Below are 22,425 nucleotides of genomic sequence, written 5' to 3' on the forward strand. Positions count from 1 at the left end.
CGGCCGGCCCGGCCCCGCCCCCTCCGCGCTCGTAATTGGCTGGGCAGCTCCTAGCGGGCGGGGCCTGCCGTGGGGTTGGGGCGGGCAGGGGGCGGGGAGGAGGAGGAAGGCGCTGGCGGGCAGTGATGGCGGCGGGTGATGGGGACGTGAAGCTAGGCACCCTGGGGAGTGGCAGCGAGAGCGGCAGCGACGGCAGCAGCGGGAGCCCAGGCGGCGCGGGAGCGACAGCGGAAGGGGGCGGCTGGGCGGCGGCGGCGTTGGCGCTTCTGGCGGGGGGCGGGGAGATGCTGCTGAACGTGGCGCTGGTGGCGCTGGTGCTGCTGGGGGCCTACCGGCTGTGGGTGCGCTGGGGGCGGCGGGGTCTGGGCGCGGGGGCCGGGGCGGGCGAGGAGAGCCCGGCCGCCTCCCTGCCGCGCATGAAGAAGCGGGACTTCAGCCTGGAGCAGCTCCGCCAGTACGACGGGTCCCGCACGCCGCGCATCCTGCTCGCGGTCAATGGGAAAGTCTTCGACGTGACCAAAGGCAGCAAGTTCTACGGCCCCGGTGAGGAGTGGCAGGGGGCGAGGGGCCCTGCGCCGGCAGGTGCGGCCGGGGGCGGCGGCGGCGCGGGCCCCTCGCCCGGCCCGGCCCGGCCCGGCGCGCACGCCCGCCTCCGGGGCGCTCGTCCGCTCCCGTCCCGGTCTCCTCGCGGCTTTCTCTCGAGCTGAAATTTTCAAAATTCCCGTAGTCGTCGCCAGTCACGCTGGCGCCCGCCTTTCCTGGGCTTTCCGAGGTCTGGGACGGGTGGGAGCAGGAGGGGGCTTCTAGAGTGGAGACCCAAAGTTGTAGGCCTTAGGACTCACACCTCTCCCTTCTTTCCCCCCTGCGTTGCCGCCCGTCTGCCTTCCCCTCTGGACCACTCCCCACAAGGCCACGTTTAGGGACACGTAGTTCAAGTCCCAGCCCTCCTGTCTGTGAAGTCCGGGCGCGTATGCAGCACCTCGGACTCTTCCTAAACCAGTTTTGGTTCGGAGATGCTTTGCAAGATCAACACTGTCTGGGATGAGGACCGACCCGAACGCAGACCTTGCTGAAGACTGGCAGGGACGTTCGCCCTGGAGTGGGGGTGGAGCTCCCGTGCCCAGCAAGCTTGCCTGTCGGGTTTCTTTTTATTTCGGGGGGTTTTTTTTCCCCTTTTTTTTTCTTTTTTTTTTTTCCTCCTCTCTCTCCCTCTCAAATAGGAAGACAAGTATCCGAATACACGTTGATAATGGTTTATTGTGTATCCCCTTAGCAGAACTGAGGAGAAAAAAAACTTAGAAGAGCTGTCTGTATATTCAGACCCTCTCTCCATCGGTTCTGGACGTTAAAGATTTTTTAGAGCTTTACTTTTAGAGACCTGTGTATGTGGGGTAGTTGATTTAGAAGCTCTTCTTTTACAGTGTAGTCATACATTTCAGATCAAGCAAATAAACTTCAGACTCAACCTGTTGGTGTCCCATAAAACTGAGCACGTTGCACATTCTGGTTGTGCAGTGGTTAATACTAAGCTTTAAAAAGATAAGTGATTAGAGTAAGAGTAAATAATAAAGTTAGAGACCTAAAGTGAACTGTTACTGGAAGAAGTACACATCCGACTCTTAAAGTCAAGGGGGTTGGCATTCTGGGAACAAAATTATTTCCTTTTTTATTTAATCCGTTAGTACATGAGATTTATTGACATTTGCAAATATATACTTCCAATTTCAGTACTTGGTGACTGGATGATGTTTTAGAAGGACTTTGGTTGTTTGTTAATTAGAAATAAGAAAGGATTTGGGGTGTTGATCTATTTCATACATTTCTTGGTTGGTTGTATTTCTATGTGTATATCTACCTTCACTCCAACCAAGTCACAGATAATTTATAAGGTATTTGCTTCTGGTCCTGTAAATAAGAACACCAGATGTCTCCCTACTTATATTAGCTGAAATAGTTAATGCTTTTTGTTGTTTATTTACTTAAAAGCAAATGGGACAAGAGAATAGGGCCAAAGTACAGTATTTAACAGACCAAATTAAATGAATTTTTAATTTTAAATATTTACACGTTATTTTGTACCTAGTTATAGCTTTTTCCTCATTTGTATTAAAATCTGTTGAAGTGATTAAAAATTTTGTATAGATTGAGCTTTTTAATATAGAATTCAAAAAAGCTCTGCTTTTGTGCCATCTAAACTGACAATAAAACAAAGTATTAATACAAAGAATCATTTAGTCCCCATACATTATGCTTTGGCACTACCTGAAAATAGGATAGAGTCATGGACATATAGTTTGGCAGCCTTCATTGGCAAACGTTCTGTGACAAAAATTAAAAACTAAGGTAAGAGTAGTAGGTCTAATGCAGATTGCTTTTGTGTGGCTTGAGCACTGAAGAGTTCCTCAAAACAGTGAAGTTAGTTTTAGGTTAACTTCCCACCAGTTCCCAAGTTCTGATGAACAGCATAAGAGTGATATTTAGTTATTTTATTCTAAGTATTGGTCAATAGCCTACTAGAGATATTTAGAAGACATTATTAAAAGGAACCCTTAGGGTTGTGGTTGTGACTCAGTGGTAGAGGGCTTACGTAGCACATGTGAGGCACTGGGTTCAATCCTCAGCTCCACATTAAAAAATAAAGTAAGAATGTTTTAAAAAAAAGGAAACTTAAAGGTAGCCAGATCATCTTGGGGCTTAGTAGAAAATGTTGTAACACTTTGCAAAGGTCCTGAAACCAAGTTTCTGTCTATAAATCAAATATAACTTCTAATAATCATTTTTATCCTCAAATAATTTTGTACCAGAATAATTCAGAAATAGTAATACTTATCTGAGAATCTTAGTAACTTGAAAGAATGACCTAAGAGAGCTAGAAAATCTAGTTTTTATGCCTAGCCAATGACTACTCTTTCACAATCATAGTTTGAGAATTAGATTGTTTTGTGACTTGTTTTTCATGTGAGACATATTTTCTCATTGTCATACATTTTTAAAATTCAACTTTTTAAAAATTAATTTATAATGTAGTATTGACAAATGTAGTTAATAGCAACTGTTGGTCAAAATGAGTTAACTATATTTGTCAATATTACTTGTAGTAACGGGTCAGGCACTTGGCCAGTGTGTGAGGAAAGTATGATCATGTCACAAACAATGAATATGGGAGGAGAAAGGAAACCAGATTTGTTAAGCACCAACTCTTATCAGATCCATTAATTTGTTATCTTCACAATTTCTCCCTGAAGTTGCTAGGTATTCCTGCCTGACAGATGAGAAGTCTAAGGTTTAGGTAAATGAGCTTGGGTCACAGACATATAATAAATCAAGATGTGTTTGACCACAAAGCTTATCTACACTAATTAGTAAACTGCATTCTGGGATAAACTTGTAGATAACCTTATTGTTGTTTTTCTTTTATATCCTCTCCCAGTTCTCATAAGGATGTAAAGCCTCAAAGAAACACTTTGCACATGGTGTACCTTTGCAAAGTGTCAATTCAGGAGTCTGAGGCAGGAGGATTGCAAGATTGGGGCCAGCCTGAGCAACTTAGAGAAACCCCATCTCAAAATAAAAGGACTGGGGTGTAGCTCAGTAGTAAAGGACTATGGGTTCAATCCCAAGTACTAAATAAAAGAAACACACTTTTGTGGCTTTATGTTGTGCTTTGTGCTGTTCGGTATGGTAGCCACAAGTCTCAAATGGCCAAATTGAGTTCTTCAGTAACACCAATCACACATCTAATGCTCAGTTACATGGCCACTGTATTTGACAGTGCGCTCTATAGAATAGTTTTGTCTTCCAGAGAGTTCTGTTGAACTGCATTGATTCTAGAGGTCAAAGGAAAAGGAGAAGGAAGTGCTATTTCTTGAGTTTATTATCTCATTTAAATTTCAAACAGCCATAGAAATAGGTAACATTCTCATTTTACATTTGTGAAAACTGAAACTTGAAAGATTTTGCCCAAAGTCGTATATCTATTAAAGAGCAATATTAGAAATCAACCCCAGGTCTAACTGGCTTCATAGGCCATCCCTTTCCCGTTGTTGCATCATCTATCCAATTTCACATGCTTACAGAGTCATAATAGATTTCTGAAGCCTCATTATTTTAAATAATTTTATCATTACACAGTGGAACTCTACCAGTACATTTTTCTTTTTATTTTTGGCCACAAAAAAAAAATAAATACATACATATTTGGTATTTTTAATAGTTTATTCCATAGTCTTGAAACTTGGAATATTACTTCTCCCTGATTCCTATATGTCCCCCAACATATACCAAAGCCAAGTCCAATTTGTCTTTAAAATTCCACTGAAAAGAAAATAAGTCACCAAAGTACCCTATGAGATACCTAATATTCAGGATATTAGGGAAAGAAGCACATGACCCTTCAGGTGTTTTTTCTCCTTTTTCAAACTTTATCACCAGTATGTTAATTTTTATTTCATACTTTGGTCTGCAGAATTGCAGTTGAAGCAAGAGTTGCAATGTGAAGATCTGATCCAACCTGACTCCTCCTCCATGGGTATCTACCCAGCTGTCCTCCTGGCTTCTTGCTTTGAAGCTAGATAGATAAAAGAATCAGCTAAGTTCTCTGAAGTATTTTATATTCTCTAAAATTTCTACTAGTTGTTTCTGCAACACCTACTTGGTTGTCCCTTCTAAGTTCAGCATCATTCCATTGTTCTTAATCTTTGAGGGAATTGTATTTGTATTGAATAGTAAAGCAAATCACAAAAGAATAGCTTAAGTCTTGAGACCAGAAGATCTTATTCAAGGTAGAAGAAATGGTAGAAGAGCCTGTACCCTGTCTTCCAGATCTTTAATATGTGGTTTAAACTCCTCTTTTAAATACCAAGAAGGAATTCCCTGGATTTCATTACAGTAAAACCTTAAGATGTTGAAAGGGAGTTAATTGAGTTTTCCAACCAAATGTGTCCCTACCCTTAAAGAGTTAATAGTCTGTTGAGACAAGCAGTAAAAACATTTCAACACGTAATTATAATTCATAATTAAATGTGCTATGAAGAAAGTTAACAAGATATATAATAAAGAATAACAAAGGACTTTATTTAGATTGCTTAGTTAATGAAAGTACTTTGTTTATATTAGATTGTCAAGAGAAAAAGGTTGACATTTAAACAAAAACCTGAAATAGCCAGCCATACAAAGACTGGGAATGTGGGTGTTGTGAAGCGGGATTATTATTCTGATGGCTGTACATCTATACTGAACAAATTGAAGCCATCTAATACTAGATGTAGAATTGATCATGTTGGAAACATCTTTTATCATTTTTATTGATTTTCATATTTGACTTAAGCCTTTGATTAGTATTACCTCGGTATTTTTTTATTCTAACCCTTTACTCTCAACTAATTTGTATTATATTTATTTTTTCATAATAACAGCTGGATTTTTTAAAAAATCTCACATCAACACTTTCTTTTAAGAGCTTAATCAGTTTGTGATTACTGATATAGTTAAATGTATTTTTACCATCTTATTTTGTGGTTTCTTTTTTTTTTAATTTGCAGTAGTGTTAAAGCAATACATATATAGAAGGAACCCTACTTCAAATCTTGAAATTTGTTGTTTTCTCTGGCTAGCAATATGCAGAGGTAGAGACAGTGGGCTCCAGCTGCCAGTCAGCTAGTAAATCGACTGGTGCACTATAGTGTGCTGTTACTAAACTAGGATGGTCAGTGACTGAAGTGAATTAAATTCATTTTTAGTTAGGATATTTTTAGTGCATAACCCCACCATAAGCTGAGAATCATCTGTATGATTCTTTCCCACTGTTTTTCCTTCTCAGATTTTATTCCTTCCACCTACTCTCCTTTACTGATTTGAATGCATTCTAGTTCTATTTTTTTGATAATTTCCTTAAGTTTTGGCTTTAAACACTATCCTGACCATTAGAACAATGTAAGAATTATAGCTAAATATCATTTTAGTGTGAATTAGAAACAGCTGCCTCTTTGGACAATATACTCCCTCTGACAGATTTTTTTCTTAACAAATATACAAAATTGCCATGACTGCAGATGGGTGTGATACCCCTGGAGTTGTGCAGCACACGGCATATCTTGGCCCTCGTTGAAAAGGTTTAACTTCGATCCCTCCCTATCCTGTTTTCAACACTGTCACTGTTAGACTGTTGGCTCCACTGACATTTCAGTTGATGTCTTTTTTAATAGTCTTCATATTTAACCACTGTAATTGCCTTTTTAAGAAATGCACTATTTCTTGCTTCACATTCCTTTGTTCAGAATCCCGTGTTGGTTTGAGTGAGGTATGTGCTAGAGTTCTTCTCATTGGTAGGAGACCTTCCATCTGTCCTCAGGGGTAAGGGTCTGGGTGAGGCTCTGAGACTAGAGAGGCTGTTGCTTTACCTGATCACCTCAGCAGCATCATGCCTCTACCCCCTGCTTTTTGACAAAAAGTCCACATGGGGTTTGTCTTTCCTTTTATTCATCTATCCTTGACTTTGGCTGCAGTTGAGTTTCTTTTTTCTCTTTGCCCTTGGGATTCTGCTCTTCTACTAGGATTTCTCCAGGTACAGTTTTGATTTTAACATGTGCTGGACTCTCCTAAAACCTGTGAACATGTGTCATTTGTTTCTTTTAGAAATTTTGCCACCTCTATTCTCTCTGTTCCTTCCTCAGGAATTCTTAATAGTGATATATCAGCTATTCTTTGTGTCTTGTGATCTTTCTTACATTCCATTGATTGATTGATTGTGGTTTGAACTGGGGATTGAACCCAGGCCTGGCCCCGGCTATAGGCAAGTGCCCTGCTTTGCTGCTACATTCCCAGCCCCATTTCTTAATTTTTTGAGAACTTTACTTTTATTCATGGGATGCTAGTTCTCTATTTGTTGTGTGTGCTTACTCCCTGCTAGTTTGTAATTTTTATTACGAAAACTATCTTCTGCAGTTACTGCATTTTTGTTTCTGGGATGTTTCCTGCACTATTCCATGAGCCCTGGGTTATAGAAGTGTTTCTATAGAGTGATTTGGGGATAGAGTCTCAAGTAAGTTTAAAAAGAGATTTTTTTTAAATGAGATAATACATGCTTAAGGTGGAAAATTCAAAAGGATATACAATGAAAAATAAGTTTCCATCTCACAAACACCATGTTCCATTCCACAGAAGCAAGGGCTTAGTTTCAGTGTTGTTCCAGAGCTATTCTGTCCAAGTACAAACATAAGGGTATGAACCTATTCCCCCACACTAATTATAGCATATTGTGTATACCTTTAGCAGTATTTACTATCTCAAGGCCCTTTCTTGTCTGTGTAGAGAACTATCTCATTTGCAGTCCACTATTAACATTTGAGTTGTTTCCAATCTCTTACTACTTGATGCTGCAATAAATATTCATATATATGTCATTTACATGGGTAAAATTATAAATTCCTAGAGTAAAAATGCTGTGGCTCATAGTATGGACATTTTTCATTTGAATGTTTATTTCTGAAGTGTCCTCTGGAAATATTGGAAAAACTTTTATTAAAATTTATGAAAATGCATATTTCTCACCCTCTTGCCAAAAATGTGATATTAAAACTTCTTGTTCTTTGTTGATCTGAGAGGTTAAAATGGCATCTCATTGTTGTTTTAATCTAGTTTCTTTCATGGTTTTCAGTTTCTAGTTCCATTTGGAATTGATTTTGCTTTAAGATGTGAAATAAGAATGCAACTTCTGTGGGGATGTTTTGTTTTGCTTTGAACAGAAGTCTTCTCTTGTCCCAGGGTAGTTTATGCAATAATCCTTCTATTCCCCAATACTTGAAATGTCATCTGTACTGTTTATTTTCTTTAGATACTTGAGTTCTTGCTATTTTTTTCGCTTTAGATTTCTCATTCTACATGGGTTAGGTAAACTTAGGCCCGCTCCCACAAATGACACAGGCCTGGGGTCTTAATTTTTTAGTTTTCCCTTTCCCTGTCTTACCCATGAGCCCAGAGGCCAAGGCCATAAGCCCAGCCCACAAGGTTAATGAGACTCTTCTGGTTTAACTTTCAGAAACAAGATTGGATTTTCTGTCCTTTGTAGAATCACTGTATTGAAGAAATTTTCTAGTTTGGCCTCAACTTTAGACAGGTAAAATAATTTCCCCCATTTTATAAGTGAGGACTCTAAGGACTATGGAAAGTTAGTCTTGCCTAATGTCACTTGTTTAATGGATTCTCTAGAATGCAAGTATAAGAAATTCTTTCAACTTTACTAGCTCTAAAAGTCTTGGGGCTTCCTGCTCGCGCGCGCATGTGTGTGTGTGTGTGTGTGTGTGTGTGTGTGTGTGTGTTGGACTTCATTTATCACTTTTATATATTGCAACATTTGTTCTTAGGCCCATCATAATCTTATTTAAGTTACCAAGTATTGAAAATTCAAAAAAGACTATTGTTAAAACAGGCCAGATGACTGGACTGTTTATAAACTTTAATAACTTAAAATAAATTTGAGTTGAGAGCTATTGTTTATTAAAATATAGAAGTAAACAAATTATTTATCATGGATTTTGTCCTTATAAATTTTTTATTCTTTCATGAAATGTTTCTTCTTTTTCTCTAATTATCCTAATAATCCCAGAATTATCAGTTATTACATACTTTATTTGGTTCTTCCTGGCATTTTTTGTTCATTAAATTATTCTTTAAACATTGTTTTTTAATGAACAGATATTGTTGCCATTACAAGAATATGTTACCCCATTCTATATTAAAGTGAGTAGTTTTAAGATATAGTCACAAATAGGTTTATTGATTTTTGAATTTTTAAAAATATAAACCACAGTTGGGTTTACTCTAAAAGTGAAATTTAATTTTAACTACTGTCATATCATTTTCATATAATTAACTATGTCTTTAAAGTAAATTTCATCTTTAAAATTATGTCCTAGAATATTTGTTATTGACTAAACAATACTATTCTTTTTTTTGTAACAGGATTTTCTTGACATTTTGAATCTGTTTTTCTACAGCATTATATCTTAGTGTCTATTAAAGCAACAGGATTTCTCTTAGTTATTACTGAATTACAAATGTTTTCAACGTATAATGAATTCACAACCTAATAAACCATCATTAAGTTGAAAAAAGTCAAAAATGCATTTAACCTACCAAAAATCGCAGCATAACCTTCCTTGAATGTGTTCCAGAACACTTAACTCAGCCTACAGCTGGGCAAAATTATCATACACAAAGCCTATTTCATACTAAAATGTTGACTGTCTCCTGTAATTTATTAAATACCTTATCAAAAAATATATATAAACATACACACACACACACACACACACTGGCAGCACTGTATGCTGTGTAGTCCAGGTAGTTTCCCCTCCATCCCAGGGCTGACTGGGAGCTGCAGCTCACTGCCACTGCCCAGAGTCACCATTAGCACTGTGCTGCCTAGCAGTGGTCCCAGGAAGAGACCAAAATTCAGTCTAGTTTTACTCATAAAATCAAAAAATTGGTTGGACATTGTCTGTATTAGTCTAAATGTGTCTCAGCAATCAGAAAGAAACAGGTTAGTCCACTGATCCAGCCTTTGCTTTTTTTTTGGTAAATTATGTCGCACCTAAATAGACTTAATACGATTTGGGATTTGCTTTCCTCGGGTAGCTCCCTGTTATTTCAGTTTGGATAGTGAAATATTATCAAAGTATTAGAATTGATAACATTTAGGTTTGTTATGTAAGAGGGTAGAGGGATGGGGAGGTACTGCTGATTTTCAGATCTACTTCTGATTGTATTATGAATGCAGGGAAATGTCCTTTTATTAGACCTCAAATCCTCCTTGGCCAGAACAATCCGTGCAATTCCAGCTCTAGTTCTTAATCTCAATGTTGTGTTCTTTACCAGTCTTACAAGAAAGAGCAAAAGAAAACCATTGCCAAAAAGAACTTTTCAGAAGTTAAATGCTTCCAGGGAAATTCTAATTCAGTACAGCCCAGGAGCATGGCAATATGTTAATCATCAAATCATCCTGTTTTATGCTAGAGTTAAACATCATTTTGTCTAGAATTTGGCTTGGATTATTGACTCTTGACTAAGGAGTTATTTACTCTTTCTAAGTCAGCTATCTAAAATCAAAAAGAGTACATATATGAAGTTTTGTTTGGTTTTTATATCAATGTCAAGGCTTCCTTGGCAAACATGGCAGAGAAATTTACTAGAGAAAGCCCTAGTGTATTTTAATATTGAAGATACAGATGGAAGGTTTACTGATTGATGATTTTATTTTTACTTACTTAATTCTTTCTTGTATGTGTGTGTGTGTTGCTGGAGAGCAAACCCAGGACCTCATGTTTGCTGTTTTTATGATAATATTCTCTCCTTTGTATCACTTAAATCTTTTTTATGATTTATACTCTGAAGTACCTGACATAGATTGACTGTTGCAAGACAGGGAGGTACATGCTAAAACAAAATGCTAAGAAAAGCTGTTGTCAGTTTTCCTCAATTTAACAAGTATTCTAAAATTCCATTTCCCTGAAATTTTGTAATTAGTAAAATGTTCCAGTTTTCAGGGTTGACATTCCATCTTTGGGTTTGTGGGTCCCCTGTGTATTTTCTCTAGATGTAATATTTGCAGTAGTTAAAAAGTGGAAATCGGACTTCCCGTTGTCAGTGATTTTAGGCAAGTCACTGAAGTGGGAAAGAAAACAAAATCTGTACCTTCCACCTTGTGACACTCCCAAGAGAGGAAAATGTGGTTGCTGGAAAATTCTTTTAAAAGTCAAAGTTATTAATTTCCATTTATAGATTGTTAAAACCATGATCCATTTTATTTTTCCTCTTGTGCGTCAGTTGTCACTGTTTTTAGTTTGATAGCATTAGTCTTGTCAGCCTTAAGAAGCCACACATAATGTCTGTACATTTTTGGTCTTCATTGTTTCTCAACAAAAGCTATCACACTAATTTTACACACACACACAAACACAAACAGACCCTCTCTTCAATCTTCTGAAAGCACCCATTGCCACAAAGCATGTAGAGTTCTAGAAAACAAAAACAGAAATAAGACTGCTATTCTAGGATGGGCTACTTTTCTTCTCCCTAGAAGTTGTCCTTGCTTAATTTTAGAAATTAACATTTGCCCTGGGATAATTAACTCCAACTTAATGAACTTTGGATTTTATTCTGTAAATATAGACTATATTGAATTTCTTTTTCTAAATACCCTTTTGAATATCAGTTGAAATTATGGGCTAAGTTTGAAAGTCCTAAATGTTGGCCAGTGGTAAATAGTATCCCATTTTCTTATGTGGAAGGTACGTTTGAAAGTACAAAATGGTGGCCTAAGTTTATTTTAATAAGAGAATGAATAAAGTAAATAAAGATACATCTATTCAGTGGGAAATTATTGAGTGATAATTGTTGGTGGTCATCGAATTCCTTATATGGGAAGTACTTAGGAATGAGAGAGGGCTGAGGCTGGGGCTCAGTGGTAGCACACTTGCCTGGCATGTGTGAGGCATTGGGTTCATCTCAGCACCGCATATAAATAAATAAATAATGAAGTTCTATCAACACTAAAATAAAATTAACAAAAAAAGAATGAGAAAAGGAGGATAAAAAGTACTTTACTAGAAGTATTACCCTCATTGTTATGTTAATACAGCAATACCTAATAATGCTATTTTGAAATTAACTGCTAAAGTCACATGGGTTCCATGCCTGAACTTGTCAGAGAATGAGTTTCTCATAACCGATAAACTTTATAGTACAGTGCTGTCAGTGATTCAAGTAAATGTTCATAACTGTGTAGATTTTTGTCTACTTAAGGGAAACAGATTTCTGTCTCAAAGGTACCCTTTTTGACATATAACTTTCAATTTCTTGTGCTTATTTAAAAAAAAAAAACCCAAGGAGTTTTCCATTTTTCTTGCTTATTAGAAAGTATTTTATTCTAATCCCACTTATTGACTACTCTGTTACTCATAATGATGAATGAAACTAGTGCCTTTGGTTTTAAAATTGTTTTCTCTACATAATGCCCTTTGGAATATAGGAGTGTCTGTAAGACTCAAGAAAGTTTCTTTTGTAAAATTTAGGTATTTTGGAAATCTTATTAGCACTATAGTCTAAGAGTTTTAAGCAGAAAAATCTGCTTGATTCCACTCTGCAACCTAAGAAAACATTTAAGTCTTAAAAGAGTTTTATTATAAAAATCATTTGCAAGGCAGACAGGGTGGTGCACCCTTGTAATCCAGTGATTTGGGAGGCTAAGGCAGGAAGATCACAAGCTCAAGGCCAGCCTCAGCAACTTAGTGAGAACCTAAGCAACTTAGCAAGACCTTGTTTCAAAAAATGAAAAGGATTGGGATATAACTCAGTACTAAAGCACCCTTGGGTTCAATCCCTAGTACCAAAAAAATTTCCTAAGTAGCTAGACTAATTATATGAAGTCAAATTTTCTCTTCATTCCCTAGAAACGTTGTTATTAAGTATTTGGTCTATATTCTTCCTGGTATTTTTCTTTTTTTGAGTTTTGTTATTCTTTTATTTCCCCCTGATATTTTTCATACATACACAAACATTTAAAATATACATGCATGTATTTTTTTAATTCATAGTAAGTACTTATACTCTGCTGATTGCTCTTTTCCATTCTTAGAACTGAGTAGCATTTTGATATATTAATGTACTCTAATTTACTTAATCAAATTTCTTTATATAAGAAATTAGGTTGTTTCAATTTGTTGATATTACCGTCTGTTTTAAACAGCTGAATTATCTTTTTAATTGTAATTTAGGTAGAGATTTTACTTTCATAAGCAAATCTGCTTAAGAGTCAGAATCTTTAATTTCTCATTGGGAACTATGGTTGATTTTTTTGGAAGAAATGTGTTATGTTACTCTTCTACGCCAGTCACTGTGCCGAGCATTTAGGATACAGAAATGAACAGGACAGCTGCTGCTGTCGAGGACATACCTGGGGAATGCTTTACTGTCAGCGCTGCCGTCAGGCCTTCAGTCCTCTCTGAGGGTGGTACCTAAATCCTCTAGCAAAACAGTCCAGAGCTATTCCTTAAAGCTCCTTACTAGGATTCCCAGGAGTCATGACAAACTGTTGTTTTCCTTAATGATAATTTGTGCATATTTTGATGGCCAGATGATATTTTTAAAGCCGGTCATGTTTTTTACCAAAACATTTATTAAGGAAAGATTTATCAAACATGTACTGTGCATTGAACTAGTCACTAGACCTGCAAAGATGAAATCAGGACAAGAGAAAATGGTGTAGATTCACAGTTCACCTGAATCTGCCTAGGACATAGCCATTGGTTATTTTTAGATCCCACTATTAACAGCATCCAGTAGAATGCCCTGGCTTCTTAAGCAAACTGGCTTCTAAACCTGACGTCTTAAATTTCCTCACAGACTTCATTGTAAAGAGTAGTTGTGGGGTATCTGAACTAACTGAAATGTAAGGTTCAATGTTCACCAGAAAGCTTTTACTTTAGTGAAAGGCAGATTTCCAACAAATTTCTTCTCATTATCTCATCTATCCGTGCATATTTTTAAATTAAAGCCATGTACCAAATACGAATCATGGTGGGGATTTTTTATTTGTACATTCTAAAATATTATTAATCAGTCTATATAATTTCTTTTCTTTTTTTCAGCGGGTCCATATGGAATATTTGCTGGTAGGGATGCCTCCAGAGGACTGGCAACATTTTGCCTAGATAAGGATGCACTTAGAGATGAATATGATGATCTCTCAGATTTGAATGCAGTACAAATGGAGAGTGTTCGAGAATGGGAAATGCAGTTTAAAGGTACCTTCCTTTTGTTGGGTTCTTTAGAAAATTAATTACATATAAAGAAGTGTATACTATTTCACATCTTTTAAAAGCCTATGGTTGTCATCTCTTTCATTAACATCATTATTAGATGATATTTTAAGCATATCTAAATATTAGTATGATTGTTACATGTGATAGTTGTTTTGAAAATCCATGTTATTACTGACTTTTTACCAAGGTTAGTGCCAGCTACTTAGGAAGCTGAGGCAGGAAGATCATTTGGACCCAGGAGTTTGAGACCAGCCTAGACAATATAGTGAGACCCCCAACTCAAAAAAAAAACAACAACAAAAAAAACTTGGCTTGTTACAAACTTTAAATCTCAAAAATTGTGAAACTTTTAGCCTTAAGACTTAACATATATTTCTTTAAGTTTTTTTTAGTTGTCAGTGGACCTTTGTTTTATTTATTTATATGTGGTGCTGAGAATCAAACCCAGTGCCTCACACATGCTAGGCAAGTGCTCTGCCACTGAGCCACAGCCACAGCCCTTATTATTCCCTTTATCATGCCCTGGTGACGTCAGTTTCTACCACCTGGGTGGTACTATCAGCTGTGGAGCTGACCACCGTGTCCCCTGGAACAGCTGTTCTGGCTCCCTGGGTGCTTGCACTGGTCATGTATAAAGTAGTTCTCTTATCTCATGTTTGACTAGCTGACTCAGGTAACTTTTTCACTTAGCCTAGGTTTCAATTCCTGACCAAGAAAGAAACATGTTGATGTATATCACCTACATGCAGAGTTCTAAATTAAACACCTGGTCACATAAAAACAAGCAAAGTAGCAGATCTAAGAAGAGTTTGATAGGGGAAAGGAATAATAATATGACGGGTCACACTCTAAAACCTCAGAAACATAGGGTAAGAAGTAACAAATGAATTTTGATCTTATGTTTTTTCTGGATGACTACTGAGTCACATTTTCTCCCCAAGAATATTTCCAACTGAATCTGCTCACCATGTGATTCTCTACCTCATGGGCTCCTTGAGCCGCCCCCTTTCTTCAGCCCCAAGAAGGTCACCATTTATTTTTCATGGTCTGTTCTCCAAATTATTAGATTTTATTCATCCCACTTATATGTAAAGCCCAATATATTTATACATTTTAAATAACTGTTAGCCCTACATTGCCAGCACATTTCCTTGATTATAATATTTTGAACTGTTAAAGAACTAGGCTGGTGGGGGTCAGTTCTGGCATTTGAATGGCCATGCAGTCAACTACCAGCACCACTATCAAAAAAAAAAAAAAAAGTTAAAGAACTATTCCGAGACTCATAGTACACTTTTAGATCAGCTTCAGAGTACATGTGTCTAGCCAGATTGCTGTGGCGCAGGCTTGTAATCCCAGTGACTTGGGAGGCTAAGACAGAAGGATCATAGGTTCAAGGCCGGCCCTGGCAACTTTGTGAGACCATGTCTCAACATAAAAAATAAAAAGGCCTGGGTATATGACTTAGTGGTTATGTGTCCCTGGGTTCAATCTAGTACAAAAAAAAAAAAAAAGAAGAAGGAAAGTACACCTCTCCAGACATAACCCAAAGGTCTCGGCTGGATGGCTCTGAGGTGGGTCCTATATACATATATTGTTCTAAAAGTTCTCCATGTGTCCCTGACACCATATCCAATTAAGAGTCACTGGCATAGAGCACTGTCCTGCAAAACTAATGCCCAAGCCTTGAAAGCCCCTGCTTTCTTTTGTTCAGGCTTTCCGGAGGTTTAAAGACAAGCCATGGTGAAGCATTAGGAAGAACTGGGCTTACTCTGTATGATCCCAAGAGAGACAAGCGCCTTACCTCTGTATGATGGAGTAGTGAAATAATTTGACCATTACTGATTTTCTTTTGATGTATCTTTCAGAAAAATATGATTATGTAGGCAGACTCCTAAAACCAGGGGAAGAACCTTCAGAATATACAGATGAAGAAGATACCAAGGATCACAATAAACAGGATTGAACTCTGTAAACAACCAAAGTCAGGGGCCTTCAGAACTGCAATTCTTACTCCCTTTCACAGAATGTCCAGTGTCTTTGGGTTTGATTCACCTGCTGCGAAAAACATTCAACAGATTTATGTACAAGATGTATGGGTCTCACTATGAAGACTTGAATATTAGACATTATTTATGCTGCCAGACTCATTTGTTGGAGTTGTGTGTAATGTCTGGTGGGGCTTCATCGTCCTGAAAAGGAGGAAACAGGGATTTCTTAAACTGCAAGAAAGTCACAAGGTTACTTTTAGCTTTTTCTCTTTCTCTTTTATCTTCCTCTCTTCCTTCCTTCTTTCCTACTTTCCCTTCCCTTTCTCCCCCCGCCTTTTTCTAAGATATCAAAGACAACCAGATATGTATTTGCTACTCAAGTGTACAAATCTCCTCAGAAAACAGCAAGGGACTCCTATTTCATGCTGCGTTTTTATTCGGGCATTGAGGAGGAAGGAGCCCTGAGCAGGGGAGGAGGCAGTTACACATTGAGTTGAGTAGTTTAGGCTACTGAAACATGAAAATGTGAATTCCCAAACTTTTCTTTTTGGGCTTTGTCAGGGAAAAGAAAAAAACATTTCTAAGAAATCTTTGGAACTTAGAATGGATTTAAGTGGGTTAAAGTCAAAGCAGTTTCCCAATTAAGATCATTTGAAACCAGTTTTATTCCTTTCCTTCTTTCCCCTAGGTCAAATCAATATTAATTGTGCCTTATTTCATGTCCATAGACTTGAATTATTTTTAGGGTAAGCCCCTATATGAATTCAGAAGTCACTACAAGCAGCATTGAGACTGAAGTTGGAATATTCTGTTGATCACAAAACCTTGATGTCATTCTGTGTATATAGAATGTAAAAGGAATATTCAGTGTTAACTGCCATATATGTTAATATACACAAACTTAATTAGCAGTGTCATGGCCAAATGCATTCCCCCCGTGCTTTTCTCTTTTCAAAAAAAAAAAAAAAAATCAACAACTCTTATCCCCAATAGCTGCCTAATTTCAGGAGTCTGACCCTCACATCTCACTGGTGTGGGTGCATGATCGCGGTGTGGATGTCTGTGTGGGTGTGTCTGGGTGTGTGAGAGTACCTTGGAAGGGACTCTTTCTGCAGATACTGTAAATACAAGTACCGTTTTAATAAAGCATGTACAATAAACCAAAATAAGCTTGAGTTGGACTTTATACGCAAAACTGTTAAACAGCCAGTGCATTATGATATGGTGGTAAGGTTGTGCTTTTGATTCAAGATAAGGAAAAAATCTTGGAAATGAAAAGAAGGCACTGGTTAACCGAGTTGTACACATTGTACCACATTCAGTGTAACTTAGGAAGAAATTCCACTTTTGTGGAACATTCTCAAGAGATCTGAGATATTCAGGTAAGAGTAGATATAAGTGTACATTTTTTTTACTTTATATTTTGATGGGAACTGATTATATTGGCAGCAATAGCACTCCAGGCAGTAGTTACTGAACACAAAACAATAGAGCATATTGTATGATACTAAATTCTTTCATTATTAGGTTGAAAATGCCCTTTCTAAAAGCCCTCATCGTCAGTTCCTTGGTTTCATCATGACTGTAGGTTCTTGGTTGGGGACAAGTTGCACCAACATCATTCTACTTAAGTCACTAGTTAAGAAAAAGACCTGTGTAATGGTGTAACATGCAGAAGCCATCAAAGAAAGGGAAACTTAGCTGCAGCAGGAAGCTGAAGTCTATAAATACTGCATTCTATTCAGTCTGCACTGTTTTCTAGAAGGTGTGATCTTCAGCCAAATCTTGACTGAAGGACAGTTGTGAGGGCTGGAGAATATTGGTCAATGCTTTGTGTTTTTATGTAAAATACTTTCTCAAAATTTGTTAAAGAACTCCTGTGTAGTAAACTGATACATATATGAATCATTCGAGCCTAAAGTTCAATAATAAATTTGCACTTGTGAATAGCAAAACACTTAAGTATTCTTATTCATGCAGTAAAAATTTGCGGTCTGTTAAAAAATGAATAATTTTGTGTTCTGGACTTGAAATAAACTGTTCTGTAGATGATTTCTCAATTCTAGCTGAATGTTTCTCATTCTCCAGTTTACCCAATATCTCTGAGTGAGGGGGACCTGGCTTGGTGGTATTGTTCTACTGTGTTCCCCCTTAGGCCAACTTTCCTAAACTTGCCTTATTGGAATCACTTGTCCTTAAAATCAAGATTCTTGGATCCTGTTCTACCACTGGCTGAGGCAAAATATGTGTCAGGGGTCCTCAGGTAATCCTTGGTACCATGCACTTGAAAGCACTCTAAGGGGTTGGGTAGGGAAATAACTCAGTTGTAGAGGGCTTGCCTAGCATGTACAAGGCTGCCCATCAAATCCCCAGCACCACCAAAAAATAAATTAATTAAATAAATAGCACGCTGATATTTTCAAGCAATCAAAGTAGAACTTACTCATAGCCAATTGTGGTCTAATTGCCTACATTTAGTTTTGTATCACTCCCTAAACAAGAGTTCTGAGTTTAAAATCAGGAGATTTCAAATAAATGTAATACATGGCTTTAGAAAGTAGCAAATTTTGGCATTTAAATGTTTTCTTTTGCCAGCATCTCTAAATTGGCATATATCTTCCAAATAAAAGCCGTGTTTGTTCAAGCCAGTTTCTGCACCAGAAAACTAACCATCCAGACACAAGGTTTTTGAAGCCTTGGCTGTGGTGCAAACGGTAATCCTACCTGCCTTTCTGAGCTCTGTGGAATCTGACAGTACACCCACCTCTACCACAATCTAGAAAGCTAAATTTATTTATTTATTTATTTATTTATTTTTATTTTTTTAGTTCTCGGCAGACACAACATCTTTGTTTGTATGTGGTACTGAGGATCGAACCCGGGCCGCACGCATGCCAGGCGAGCGCGCTACCTCTTGAGCCACATCCCCAGGCCCTAGAAAGCTAAATTTAATACATTGAATTAGCACTGGAGAAATTTTCTCCCTAGAAAACTTGGTCATTAGACTTGTTATCCAAGTATCCTGCTTAACCTCTTGATGACCCAAGTGCAGCAAGTTGCTGAGAATGTGTGCTGTTGACAGGTCCACACAAGGTGGACTCCACAGAGCTGTTACAGATCAAAATAAGCTAGCAGTACAGTAGTAGTTTGTAAGTTGTTTCCAGAATATTGCAAATAGAAGCCATGGATTATTACACGATGATATTGAATGAATTAATTCCCCTACTGAAAGAAAATGCTAGAGTGGGTGTTATAATCCATTGAGATCAGCTCTCGGTTTGGTACATAATCAGACTGATGTATGTGGCTGTGGCCAAGGGGGCAAAAAAAATCAAGACCTGCCAACACTGCTACTTTTTAGGCAAAAAGCATAATTCCCAGACAATGTTAGAAACACCTCTACCTCCTTGTCACACCCCCGAGTCACTTTGAGAAAACTTGGTGCTAAATAAGCTTTGCCTTTGTTCCACCATCACTGATGATGGAGAGGACACTGGCTGCTTGTGATTGCCCCGTTCAAGAGAGTACTTGGTATGCTGTGAGCACTGGTTTATTTTTTAGATTTTTTTCATATTGTGTCCAATTAGGACCCAAGTAAACCTCATGAAGTTTTTGGTGTAAGGAACCTAATAAATAGTTGCATATATTCTCATCAAGATACCAATGACATTCTTCACAGAAATAGAGAAAACAGTCCTAAAATTCATTTGAAAGAATAAAAGATCCAGAATAGCTAAAGCAATTTCTAAGCCAAAAAAGCAATGCTAAAGTTATCACACACAATAACTGACTTTAAATTACACAACAGAGCTAAAGTAGTAAAAACTGCATGGTACTGGTGTAAAAACACATAGCCAAGAGAATATACCTGAAGACACAGAGACAAACACATCGATAGTCATCTGATCCTTGACAAGTTGCTAAAAACACCTCGGTGGAAAGACAGCCTTTTAAATAATGCTGAGAAAACTGGTCGTCCATATGTAGAAGAGTGAAAATGGAACCTATCTCTCACACAAAAAAACTCAAAATGGATCAAAGATTTAGGAGTTAGAAACTATGCAACTTCTCAAAAACAGGGTCAGTACTCCAGCGTGTAGGCACAAGCAACCACTTCCTCAATAAGACTCCTAACATTTAGAAAATAATGCCAAGAGTTACTATATGGGATGGCATCAAGTTAAAAAGCTACACAGCAAGGAAACAATTGGGAATATGAAGAGAGAACCTGCAGAATGGGAGAAAATCTTTGCTAGCTACTCCTCTGACGGGAAGAGTATATATATAAAAAAATAACTGGGATACATCTTAAGTTTTATATCTAAAATGAATTTGATGATAGATTTATGTAAAGTTTTTAGCTATTATTTAAACATCAAATATTTATTTCAAATTGTTAAAATTTTATTTCAAATTGTTTAAAATTTGTGGAATATAGTAATTCTGTACCACCAAAAAGAAAGAGAGAATAAGGTAGTGCTGGAAACAAATAAGGCCTCTGATCTCATTGAGCTTGTATTTTAGTGGAAGGAGACAGAAGGAAAATAAACAAGCAAACAAAGAAAATTCCAGAAATCAATGTACTCTAAAAAGAGAATCTAGACAGGGCAGAGGAGTGGGAGGGAAAAGGAGGGGGCAGGGGATTAGCAAGGATGGTGGAATGTGATAATCATCATCCAAAGTACATGTATGAAGATATGAATTGATGTCAACATACTTTATATACAACCAGAGAAATGAAAAATTGTGCTGTATACATGTAATAAGAATTGTAATGCATTCTGCTGTCATTTAAAAAAAATTTTAAAAAAAGAGAATCAAAAAAAGAACTCAAAAAACTTTACACTAAAAAAAAGTTTTTAAAACCAATTTAAAAATTGACAAATGAACTAAACACTTCTCAAAAGAAGAAATACAAATAGCCAACAAAAAAATGAAAAAATGTTCAACATCTTTAGCAATTAGGATAATGCAAATCAAACTACACTGTAAGATTTTATCTTACACCAGTCAGAATGGCAATCATCAAGAACACAAACAATAGGGCTGGGTTTGTGGCTCAGTAGTGGTAGAGCACTTGCCTGGCATGTGTGAGGCCCTGGGTTTGATCCTCAGCAACGTATATAAATAAACAAACAAACAAACAAATAACCCATTTACAACTAAAAATATTTTTTAAAAATAAGAATACAAATAATAGGGGCTGGGGTTCTGGCTCAGAGGTAGAGCGCTCGCCTAGCACGTGTGAGGCCCTAGGTTCGATCCTCAGCACCACATAAAAATAAATAAACAAAATAAACGTATTGTGTACAACTAAAAAATAAACATAAAAAAAAGAATACAAATAGTAAATGCTGGAGAGGATGTGGAGAAAAGGAACCTTTGTACTGTTGGTGGGACTGTAAATAAGTACAACCACTATGGAAATCAGTTTGGAGATTCTTCAAAAGACTAGGCATAGAACCACAATATGACCCATCTATACCACTCCTTAGTACTTATCCTGAAGAATCAAAGTCATCATACTACAGTGACACATGCTGACCCATGTTTACAGCAACATAACTCACAACAGTTGAACTATGGAACCAGTCTAGGTGTCCATCAGTGGATGAATGTAGGAAAATGTGTATATAAACAATGGAGTTTCATTCAACCATAAAGAATGAAATTATGTCATTTGCAGGAGAATGTATGGAACTAAAGACCATTATGTTAAGTTTAAGGGTCAAATGGTTTCTCCCATAAGCAGAAACTAGACAGGAAAAGGAAAAGGAAGATGGTGGGATCTTAAGAAAATTAATGGGAGATGTGTAAAGGAAAGCGACCAAAGGGTGAGAGACACAGTATTGTTCCCAAATAAAGCTTTCAGTGAAAATGCATAATTTTCTATATAGGATATGGTCCAAATTTGTTTAAAAAGATTAGACAAAGGGAAAAAAAAGCCTGGAAGATAAACTTAAAATATGCTTTTGCTGGTTATAAAAGTAAAAACATTAGGAAAATAAAAACTCACCAAAAAAACAAAAACAAAACAAAAAAAAACTTACCAAAAGTCCTAGTTAGGCAGTTAACATTTTTCCAAGCCGTCTCTCCCAGGCCTGTTTGTGGATATGCGATTCCAGTATAGTCTCTTACTCCAAGGTTCAGGCACAAGATACTGATCCAGTCCTTACTGGACATCGCTTTCTGACTGTTCTTGGAACCTCAAAATGAATGTGCCATTTTCCCTGAAAACTTGCTGTTACTGGTGATGAAAGTTCCACTGCTAGGCGCCATTACAATTCAGGAGTTGGAGGCCTGGTGGCCTACGCCTGTAATTCCAGCAACTCAGGAGGCTGAGGCAGGAGGATCGCAAATTCAAGGGCAACCTGAGCAACTCAGTGAGACCCTGTCTCAAAATGTAAAGAGGTCTGGGGATGTAACTCACTGGCAGAGCTCCTCTAGGTTCAATTTCCAGCATCCCCACCCCCAAAAAAATGGTTGGAAAAAGATGGGTTTTATTTAGAGCTGGCCTTAAGAAAGACAGGAGACCTCTTCTACTTCAAAGCCCCATCTCTGGGTGAGGTTCAGTGATGCAAACAGCTTTTGAAGAAAGAGGGGGTACAGTGGGACAA

At 37.6% G+C, this 22,425-nt stretch overlaps 1 protein-coding gene across 2 annotated transcripts; it reads left to right on the forward strand.

Moving 5' to 3' along the window:
• Positions 1-106: 106 nt before the first annotated feature.
• Positions 107-17,868, forward strand: Pgrmc2 (progesterone receptor membrane component 2). 2 transcript variants are annotated; one of them, XM_046459551.2, is made up of 4 exons: positions 107-543; positions 4,466-4,528; positions 13,644-13,799; positions 15,686-17,868. In XM_046459551.2, the coding sequence occupies exons 1-4, from the start codon at positions 126-128 to the stop codon at positions 15,781-15,783; spliced, it is 735 nt and encodes a 244-aa protein (XP_046315507.1). In that variant the 5' UTR covers positions 107-125; the 3' UTR covers positions 15,784-17,868. The 2 variants fall into 2 exon arrangements, with proteins under 2 accessions (XP_046315507.1, XP_046315508.1); XM_046459552.2 differs by lacking the exon at positions 4,466-4,528.
• Positions 17,869-22,425: the final 4,557 nt, after the last annotated feature.

This window comes from Marmota monax, unplaced genomic scaffold, assembly GCF_021218885.2.
Source record: "Marmota monax isolate L192 unplaced genomic scaffold, Marmota_monax_Labrador192_F-V1.1 WCK01_AAM20220418_F8-fsc00039, whole genome shotgun sequence".
NCBI lineage: Eukaryota > Metazoa > Chordata > Mammalia > Rodentia > Sciuridae > Marmota > Marmota monax.